Here is an 11312-nt window from a genome sequence, read left to right as displayed (position 1 = left end):
TTTTAATTGTTTCTTCTTTATTTTTCCTATTAGATGGTACTTGAGAGAAGGGACTATCTTTGTAACTCCAAAGCCTAATCAGCATGATGTCTGGCATATAATAGGTGGTGAATTCAAGTTTAGTGAATGAATGATAGACAGATTGAGGAATATACAGGCTGGGGAGAAGGAGCCAGTGGTGAAGAGATTAAAGAGATTAAACACACAGAAAGGAGAGCTGGGATGTCATTACAAATTTTTTTCTTATTGAAACATATTGATTGTACATACATATGGGATACAGAGTTATATTTGTATATATGCATACAATGTGTGCTGATCTATTCAGAGTAATTAGCCTATTCATCATTATAAAATGTAATCATTTCTTTGTGATGTGTACATTTGAACTCTCTCTTCTAGTCATTTGGTTACATGTAGTAAATTATTATTGATTATAGATTTCTGGATTGACTGTCCACCAATAGGGCTTATTTTTCCTATCTCGCTGTACTTTTGTGTCTATTAACCAGCCTCTCACTATTGGGATGTCATTGATGGAACAATGTCTTAGGTCTGTCAACGAGGGTGGGATTCTGTGCACAAGTGGAGTTACTAGTCCTAAAAATGAGTAAGGGATATGTCTACCTCCCAGATTGGCATGGAAATGTGAGATGAAGGAATTGGTATTAAGAGCGGTGGTGGCTGTGGCTTCTTTTTCTTCTTTCCCTGTAAAGAAGATAGGTGGGGCAGAGAGGAGGGAGGCAAGATGAAGAGGAGCAGAGGATTGAGGAGAATGGCAAAGACTTGGAATCAATATTTTGAGGCATGAGAAAGAACTCTGATTAAAAAAAGGTAAAGGAATTGCCAAGCAGTAGGCAGCAACCAGCTGAAACTGGAAACTATCTTTGTAGTGGTTTGGAAAGGTTGTATGATTTTTTTTTTTCCCAGCCAGACCCAGACTCCAGATTTTAGAATTTGCGATTTTAAAAAAAAGACTGATATACGGTTGGGGGCTCGCTGTGCAGGTGTGTTATAGAAAGACAGGCGCACAGGCTAAGGGGATTCGTCTTAAAAAGAAGGAAAGGATATGGCTGAGAGGGTGTTGAGATGTTGCTGTAGGTATTTAAAATGATAGAACCGGGAGTAGGGAAGGAAAACAGATGCTCGCTGCAGTATCTCTCTATCTCTTTACAACGAAACATAAATTTGTACAAGTTTGGGGTTGTGGCTGGCTATAACAGCTCTCACAAAATCTATAAGGTGGCCGAGCTACCGCCTTAGGAGACTTTGTGGAAGAGTCTCAGGTCTCCGCAGTGATGGGGGTGGCGGTGTGACCTCCCGATGTTCTTCCACATGTCAGCCCCAGGCCGGGAGGTGGACCGGAATCTAACTACGGTGGTCTTCCAACTCCCAGGATGCAGAAGACGGCCTGACCCGGAAGCCCTTTTACCAACCCGGAAGCAGAGCTGCGGGTCAAAGGCGCCGCTGGGAGCCACCGCCCCCTCGCCGCTGAGGTGCTGCGTGGGGAACCCGGACCGCGGCGGCGCCGGGTTGCCCTGATGATCCCAGGCGGGCGGCGGCGACAGAGGCAGCGGGAGGATGACCTCTCCCCGGAATCCGAGTGCCGACCTGGCCCGTTTCTACACTGTCACCGAGCCCCAGCGGCACCCGAGGGGCTACACGGTGTATAAGGTCACCGCCCGGGTGAGTGCCAGTGTCAGGCGAGGATTGGAGTCTGGATTGGGACCTGACGTCCGGGTTGGGGACGCTGGTGCGGTGGTATCTGACCCCATGTCAGAACCGGGGGTGGTACTGGGTGCGCCTGGTGGCGGGACACGCTTTGGAGGTAGGGACTTCGGGAAGGCTTGGGTAGTTGGCCGTGCGTGGGGTGCCCAGGGCTCCATTGGAGTAGGTCGCAGTGGAGTCCCCATTCTGGGGTGGAGCAGTGGTTGATCGTTTTCAATTGATGACTCAGCCCCCATCCCATATGTACTTTCTCTTCTGAGTTCGAAATTTGCAGAAGTGGTTTTGCTTGCTACAGAGGGGTAATGCAGACTTCAGAAACGTTAATTTATGTGTTGTTTGGCTTATGCAATAGTTAAAAGATATTTCTTTTATTGACCTTTTATTCAGCTTCGGGTTTGCTCTGAGGGAGACAGACTGGGGAAAGGTGTCAGTGTTAGGCCACTAACCTAGTACTGTGTCTTTGCCTCCGAGTTTTTCATGTTTTTTAGTCGGAGACATGAAAAAAATCTTCTGAGGGTATTTTATGTGAGTTGCCTTGAGGGCACATTTAAAAATTGTGAAGCCCCTTTACGTCAACTAATTGATCCAATTTTTAATACCTATTTTGTTTATGTTTCAATGCTTTCATCTTGAGTTTTAAAGAGAGCTTGCATCTCCTTTGTAAGAAAGTAAGAATAATAAAATTAAATGAGTCTATATGTATGCAGTGTATGTGTGTATGGGTATGTATTTTGTATATCATCCAATTTCATTCTCATTTTAATGAAGAAGAAATTGAGGTTCGAGAAGTTTAGTAAGTTGTCCAACTTTACTTGCAAGGCACTAGCAGATCTGGGATTTGAAACCAGTTCTGCTTAACTCCAAGTTATATAAAATGCTAACTTTATCATTATCATTAATTTTTAAAGAAGAGAGATACAGAGGAAGTAGTAATAGGGCAATATACGTTTGGAGGATGTAGTGATCAGGTGTGATAGAGATCACTATCAGTAAGTAGATTTGTATGAGCAGAGTTTGGGGCATGGGAATGGCACGTGGTGTATGGACATGGTGCACAATTCAGACAAATGTGAGAAGGTAGGATGAGCAAATTTGTTTAAAGATAATGAGAAGACCAGGCCTGGTTATTGCAGATTGCTTTACTGAGACTAGGGGGAATTTTGCTGCTCCCTGTTTGCAGGTAAGGTTGTTATATAGGTGGAGTGTTAGTTTCAGGTTGTGTAAGACATTTTGTGAGATTGAGACTCTTATTATACCACTCTTAAATCTTTTCTAGTCCTTGGGCCCTTCAAAAATATAGAATTAGTCTCTTAACATGTAGTTTATGGATCAGAACAATTTTCAACATAGTAACGTTCCCCTCACAGTACCCTATTTATCCCTTATCATAACACTTAACCAACATTATATTGTATTCTGTTTACATGTCTTTGTCTCTTAGTAGATTTAGAGCAGGTTTCTTTCATTGGTATTTGTTTCCTCTTCTGTCAGCTAAGGCAATGCATGGTACATAGTGCCTAAAAAATATTGTTGAATGTTTTCTTCTCCATTCTAGGCAGCACACCGAATAAATATTTAGTTCCAAGCACTAAGTACTATGAGAGATACAAGCCTGAATAAAGCATGGACCTTCCTTTCAAAGGTACATAGTAGAAGAGTTTACTGTATGTAAAGAAATGCTGTATTAAAAAATAAAAAATAACAAATTAAAAACCCCAAACCACCACCAACAAAAAGAAAACAAAAGAAAAAGAACACCAAGAGAAGTATGGTATGAGATAGAAAGTGTTAAATGTGTTACCACAGTACGGAAAAGAGCTGTGGGAATTCAGAAGACAGAGAGAGGAAACATGCACCAATTTGGAAGAATCCAGAAAAGGAGAGGGCATAGAAGGTGAATGGGATAGAGCCCATAAAGGCCTGGAGGTATGAATGTGTGTGGAACTTGAATAGGTAACACTGAGTATGAAAATTGATCGTATTCTTACTTTACAAAAGGAAAAGTTAACTAAATTGAGATATTCAATTATCTTAAGCTGTGAACTATTTACTGAACTAACTTTTATGACAGTATAAATTAGAAGATAGAGTAGCAAACTGCCTTAGAACTAACCAAATGCATATAATATGCATAGTACTTACATATTGCTATGGTTATTTGAACTTGAAAATTGCTGGCACTGCCTATTTTCTCCCTGAAAATGTTCATGTCCTTATTTATTGCTTATGTTACAGATTTTGTTTTTAAAGTTTAAGTTTTGATCAACATGGAGATATACTTTAAAAAATCCATATAATATGGATTTTTAAAAGTATATCTTAAAAATAACTGTGCTTAATATTATAAAGCAAGTAAAATACTTATTTTTTGAGACTTAAGGAGGAAAACATCTTTCCTCAGGAGAATTAAACAGGTAAGTAGTGCTCCCCTGAGAGAACTTCATAAGATAAAAATTAGAAATGTCTCCTTTATGTTTCCTACACTGACATAATTCGAGCTTCAAGGAACAATTCCTGTTTTCTTGATCCTTGCAGGGTTATTTCTATAGGTGTAGAATTGAGCAAAGGAGCTCTCTCATCTTATTAAATCTTCCCTGTACTTTTTTTTGCAGTTCTCTGGAACCTGGCAGGCTCTGATAACTTTGCGGCCAGTTATAAGCATGCCGACAGATTGCCTAGTTAAACTCTGTTTTGCTTCTTAATTTTTGTCTAGAATAAGTACTTTTGTTCAGAATTGGAAAATTATTTTTAAAATTTCCTTTGATTCTTTAGTTGAAGAAGACACAGATATAAAAGAACTATCAGCATTGTTTTTGGTTGTTTCATCTTGCTTGGTTTACAAAATTCTCATATTGTAGATTTCTCAACAATATTAAATGGATGGTAGTTCTTACCTGTGTTCTTTCCATGAGTATGGAAGGAAAAAGGTATGCTTTTATTCTTAAAAGACAGTGCTGCCTTATGACTTTATTTTGTTTACATTGAGGCATAATTTACTTACAATAAAATTCGCTGCTTTTAAGTGTACAATTTTATGAGTTTTGACAAATGTTTATAGTTGTGTAGACAGTTGTGTAACCACCACCACAGTCATCACTGCACAAGTTCCCTCATGCTCCTTTATAGTCAGTCTCCTCTTCCTACCCCACTGTGTCTAGGCTTTCTGTTATTATAAATGAGATTGATTTTCTAGAATTTTAAGCAAAAGGAATCATACAATGTATACTTTTTTTGGTCTGGCTTCTTCCACTCAGCATGATTATTTGAGACTGATCCATGTTGTTGTGTTTTCATTCTTATTTATTGCTAACTGGTTTTCTATTGTATGGTTATACTATATTTTATCCATTTACCTGTTGATGGACATTTGGGTTTTTTCCAGTTTTTGACTATAATGAACACAGCTGTTATGAACATTACTATACAAGTCTTTGGATGGACATATGGTTTCATTTCTTTTGATTCCATGCAGGCTTGTTTACTGTAGCTTTATATATGAGGTAGTTTAAGTATTACAACTTAATTTTTCTTTCTCAAAATTGTTTTTGCTATTTGAGATTGTATGCATTTCATATAAAATTTAGAACCAGCTTGTCAAATTTTGCAAAAATGCCTGCCCAGATTTTGATTGGAACTATATTGAGAATATAGATCAATTTCAGAATTTTTATCTTAACAGTATTGAGTCATCTGACCCATGAACATATATATCCCCCATTATGTAGCTCTTCTTTAGTTTGTCTTAGCCATACTTTGTAGTTTTCAGTATACAGTCTTGCACATATTTAAAGTAATTGGGTTTATTTTCAAACTGAAAATACATAAGTCCTCATTTAACATAGCTAACATTTATTGAGTAATAACAGCAAACACTTATATGATGCTTACAGTGAGTCAAGTACTTTATATAAATTAGCACATTTGTCTCAGCAGCTCAGTGGGTAGATACTGTTATTATTCTCATATTATCAGTGAGAAAATTGAGGCACAGAGAAGTAAGGTAACTTGCCCTAGATCACACAGCTATCAAGTGGTGGAGTCTACATTTGAGTTTATAGTTGGCCAGGTAGGCTGGCCCCAGTCACAGTGCTTTTAATTTCAGTGCTGCTGAATACCTGCATTATAAAACTGAGTCTCAAAATTAGGTAGTATGATTCTTCCAACTTCATTCTTTTTCAAAATTGTTTTGACTACTGTAGTTCCTTTGCTTTTCCATATCCATTTTAGAATTAGTTTGTCTATATCTGCAAAAAGCCCCCATGAGATTTTGATTAGGAGTGCATTAAATCTATAGATCAATTTTGGGAAGCATTGATATCTTTACTATGTTGAACCTTAATATACATGAACATAGTATGTCTTGCCATTTATTTAGATGTTCGATATTTTTCATCATCATTTTGTAGTTTTCAGCATATAGATTCTGTACATTTTTTTTAGATTTATTTCTCAGCATTTCATCTTTTTATAGCTGCTGTAAATAGTATTTTTAAAAATTTTGGTTTTCAGTTTTACTTTGCTGGTATATAGAAATTTGGTTCATTTTTGTATTGACCTTATATCCTGTAACCTTTTAAAACTGTCTTAATAATTGTAGAAGTTTTTGGTAAAGTTCTTTTTTTCCTACATAGACAATTCATGTTGTCTGCCAAAAGGCATAGTTTTCTTTCTTCCTTCCATTCTGTATGTTTTTTATTTCTTTTTCTTCCTTTATTATACTGGCTAGGATTTCTAGTATAATGTTGAATATGAGTGGTGAGAGTGGACATCCTTGCTTTATTCCTGATCTTATGAGGAAAGCATTCAGTCTTTTACCATCTAGTATGATGTCCACTGTAGAGTTTTTGTGTATGGGAAGCTGCATGTTTTAATTTTTAGTTTTGTTAGCTTTTTATTTTGAAAGTAATGTATATTCATACACATTTCAAGTAATAATGTGTCACTTTAAAAGAAAAAAAAGTACTAAATTTTAAACCCTTAACGTCTTATATTACAAATGCCCAGTATTGAAGCAGTGGGAATTGTTAGTTTTCAGTTGTTATGTCAGTAGCTCTTTGAAGATTTCTTGAAGAAATACTTGGTTTTATTGGAGATATTTTCAATAAATTGAATAGTTATAGGGATACTGGAGGCAATTAGTTTTTTGTAAAATGTATTTATGTTTAACAATTTTGAAAACTCATGGCTCTCAAGTTGTTTTGTTTTTTCCAAGAGTCTAGTTGTAGTCTACCCTTCCTTTGTTTTTGACTCTTAATATTGTTTGGTAGAAGGCTATATTACACACCAACAATTTTAGTGAATGGATTTTAAAAAAGTGTAAACCATTCCTGATTTCATTTAGTTTATTGACAGCTTGTATGACAGATGCTAAGATTTTATGTTAAGCCACAAATTTTCTTTAACATTAAGGATTTTGATTTTCCTTAAATCTTTTGATTGGAAAATAGTTTACTTTAGAGCGATGCTATAATTGGTAAAATTTGAGGTGAGGAAAACAACTTCAGCAAACATTTATTGAGTATCTGGAGGTAACTTGGTTTTATAGTTTCTTTATTCTCTTTTGAGATTTAGGATTTTAATGATGTAGAAAGTTGAAGTTTTTACTCTCTCAGTCAGTTTAGGCTGTTACAACAACACACCATAGACTGGATGGCTTAAACAAGAAACACTTATTTCTTACAGTTCTGGAGGCTGGGAAGTCCAAGATCAAGGTGCCAGTAGATTTGATGCCTGGTGAGGGTCGTCTTCCTGATTTGCAAACAGCCACCTTCTTGCTGTATCCTGTCATGGCTGAGTGATCAACTGTCTTTTTCTTATAAGGGTTCTAATCCTATCACGAGGGTTCTCCCCTAATAACCTAATTAACGCCCAAAGGTCCCACCTCCAGATACCATCACATTGGGGATTAGAGCTTCAACATATGAATTTTGGGGGTACACAAACATCCAATTCATAGTACTTACATTTAACATATTTTTTTTGTGTGAAAACTTGCTAGAAAGTTGAATGTCTAAAATTTGTCTCATTGGCTTGCCTGTCTTATTTGGGAGTTCTTCCACTCAAGAGATCTAAAAAATGTTGTAAAATATCTAACTATGGTTTGTGCAGGTGCTGCCTCTTGGGTCCAGACTACCTGGCTGGCAGATGATAACCATCCCAAATATTCTTGCCAACCAGTGACACCTGTGGCTCTGCAGGGAAAAGAGGGAGAGAGGAGCTGAGATGCAGGTGATGGGGGTGAAAGGGAGGTTGAGTTTGGTAAGAGGACAATTGTCTACATGAGCTGGACGCTTTGACCTACTCTTCCTGCCAGAGTTGTATTTTTTGTGTATGAAAGGCAGTTTAAAGATGTTGGTATATTTATATGAGAATAGGGATTTTATGAAAGTTAATGTCTGAAAGTTGGGAATGCATGGGTTAGGAGGGTGATTTCAAATCATTATTATGACAGTTATATAAAAGAATGTTTTTGACTTGACTTTTAAGAAAACTTGGTAATATTTATTGAGAAGAAAATAAAGTAAATTAGCACAGTGGAAAGGGTTTAGAGTACCTAATGACAGTGTGATATGTTGATTATTATGGGCCTGAGCTAGGCCAAGCCACAAATTCTGATCTTTGTTTTAATGAAGGGCAAGGAAAAAAAAAGAAAAAAGTGTGGGCTGGCCAGTTAGCTCAGTTAGTTAGAGCACGGTGTTATAATTCCACGTCAAGGGTTGGATCCTCTTACTTAAAAAAAAAAAAAAAAAAAAAGGCAACAGGGCTGAGTTGGGCTCATTTTCAGGTTGCCTTTTCTTTGTTTTGTACTGAATTGGCAGAAAAAAAAAGCAGTTAATGGCTAGTGAACTAATGCTGGAGCCACTATTTAAACCCTTTTTTAGTTTCAAGCCCCTTATTTTTTCTGCTCTGCCAGAGCACTTCTCCAGCTTCTTATTTTTGATTGACTTACATTTCTTCGTGGAAGACAAAACAGGTTTGCCTAACAGGCATTAGGAATATTACCTGAATACTCGGAATTTTAATCTCTAGTAAGGGTAATTATGTCCTGGAAAGAGCACTTTAGTGTCATGAAATTGTGAGATCCAGTTCTGCCACTGTTACTTGATTGTCGATTCTTGGGCTTTGGTTACCTCATCCTACGAGGCAGGATTGTTGTGATGATTGAATGAAGAAATGTAATTTCCTAGCCCAGTAAGACATAGTTACCTACATTGTGAGCCCTTATTTGTTTTCCTAAGTTCAGACTTTGCGGTTGACATTGAACAGAGGCAGATGGACTACAAATATGCAGTAGCATTTCCCAACTGTGTTCCAGATTTTAGTAGGTCTTCCACTAGATAAATAATAATGATGATAATAATAATAATCATCATAATAAATAAACAGAATATGATAAAGAAAAAGTTGAGTGGCTAGATGATTTGGGGAAATACTGTATATCTTCCTTTTGGAGATTTACTGGGCATATTAATGTATTAAAGGCTTAGAGGAATTCTGCTAAAAAACGTTTCTTAAATAAAGGTAAACTGAGTGGGTCATTAAGCCCTTCCTTTGAGACCACTGATTTTAAAGAATACTGATATTACATGCTGCATGGTTTGTGAAGTATTCTTTAGGGTAATCATTTTCAAGATGACTTGGCAATAAAATTTTCCATAGCAAGAGCCTTTTAAAGATATATAGAGTACTTACTGAGCAAGTGGTAATTAACTCTTGCAATGGAAATTTATGAACTTTAAATGAAAGGAATCACTACTTGGCATTTATTGGCTGAATTTTATGACAAACTATTGAAATTCCCCTGGAAAAAAATTACTAAGTGCTAGCAATCTTAGAGTGAATTTATAATATTTTTGTTTTATATTTATTACTTGTTGAGGTAATTGCTAACATAGTTTTAAAAGTAATAAAAATCTGGGTCTGAGGGTTCAATTTTATTCATTTTCATTATGGTCATATTCTTCCCTCAGATTTTTGACTGATATTCTTATTTTTCATTAACTTTTCAGTTACTTCAAAGAGAATTACAGTCGGGAAGAGTTATTTCTAATGAACATGTGGACTCAACTCACGTTATCTTAACTATTTCGTGCTTTTGGTTTCCATTTCAAAGGACACGTTCTTAAAGTATTTAAATGAGATTACATATATGAGAATACTGGCTTCCTTATGGTGGGGTGCTAAGTGGTTGAACTTGGTAATATATTTGGGAAGTGATTTTATTTTTATAATGTAGTGGCATAGGAATCAGACCCAGTGAATTCTCCATTGTACCCAAGTAGCTGGTAGCAGAGTGTGCACCAATATTTGTTGAAAGAATAAGTGAAAGAATAAATAAAACCTAATGGTGACAGGTGTGGAGGATACCAACATTAATAAAGCAAATGTATTTTACAGGGCCTAACTTATAGCTTAGTGGGGCCACAGTCCTGTAGTTTTAGGAATCATCTAACTTTTTAGAATTGCACATAGAAATGCTANAACCTAATGGTGACAGGTGTGGAGGATACCAACATTAATAAAGCAAATGTATTTTACAGGGCATAACTTATAGCTTAGTGGGGCCACAGTCCTGTAGTTTTAGGAATCATCTAACTTTTTAGAATTGCACATAGAAATGCTCAGCTTGGGAAAAAAAGAAACTTTCCCAGGACTTAAGTCTCTGTTGTATATAAAAAAATTATAACACAGCAAAAATGCTTGCTCTAAGGGCAGTCGTCCTTGGTGCAGCTAAACCTAATGATGGGAAAGTATGTGAGCTAAATGCTTCAAGGTTGATGGTTGGGGGATGTTCCTTATCTTGTCTTCAGCTTTTTCTTTGAGTTTCTTAGGGAACTAAGTGTTGCTACAGTGATTATCTCATTGTTCTTTTTGTAACCACCTGTGTTCCTTTTCTGTAACTTTCTTGCCTGGACAATAAAAACTGAGAGAAGACCTGGTAGGGGTCACGAATTCTTCTTGCTTGAAGAAATTGTTGCTGGGGTTAACCCCTTCTGGGCCTCTCACTGCTCTGGAGAAATGGGTTTTGAGTAATCCTTTGCATCTGTCACCCTGGGAGAGGTGACAGACAGGATTTTGTGGAAGTAAATAAACTTAATTATTGCTGAAAAATGGTATATATAAATTGAGGGAGGCAGTATATCCAGTGGAAAGAGCACTAGACTAGGAGTCAGAAAATTCAGGTGAATGGCTGTATGACTTTAGACGGGTCTCTGGATCACCTCGTTTACCTGTCTGTAAAAGGGGAATTAGTGATAACCATGCCTGCCTAACTCATAGGGAATAAAATGAATCATTAATATCAAATGTTTTCCAAATGTCAGTATACAAGGTCAAGTTTTTTCCCCCAAGCCTAGCATAGTATTAGACAGCACAGATATAGACTCTCTCTTGAGAATAAAAAAAGAGGCTAAAAAACAGGATCTAATACTTGGAGTGTTCATGGAGTGTTGGGGGTTGGGTAGAAGGAAGGAGAAGAACCCAAGAAAGAAGCAAAAGCATGAAAGAGGAAAAAGGAGAATCAGGAAAGTATAGCCCTGTACTTTCCAGACATGATTTTCACTAAGCCTTGTTTATGCTGTTGC

The 11312-nt window shown here is 36.9% G+C and overlaps 1 protein-coding gene across 1 annotated transcript in view; it reads left to right on the top strand.

Moving 5' to 3' along the window:
- The first annotated feature begins 1581 nt into the window (after positions 1 to 1581).
- LOC103604126 (ribosomal protein S6 kinase delta-1-like) overlaps positions 1582 to 11312 on the top strand; it is a 124945-nt gene continuing 115214 nt past the window's right edge. Inside the window, exon 1 of the mRNA XM_008588714.1 lies at positions 1582 to 1686. Coding sequence (XP_008586936.1) covers positions 1582 to 1686 — 105 coding nt within the window. The remainder of the gene's footprint in view (positions 1687 to 11312) is intronic.

Source organism: Galeopterus variegatus, unplaced genomic scaffold, assembly GCF_000696425.1.
Source record: "Galeopterus variegatus unplaced genomic scaffold, G_variegatus-3.0.2 Scaffold4985, whole genome shotgun sequence".
NCBI classification, from domain to species: Eukaryota; Metazoa; Chordata; class Mammalia; order Dermoptera; family Cynocephalidae; genus Galeopterus; species Galeopterus variegatus.
This window is presented reverse-complemented; position numbering and strand designations above follow the sequence as displayed.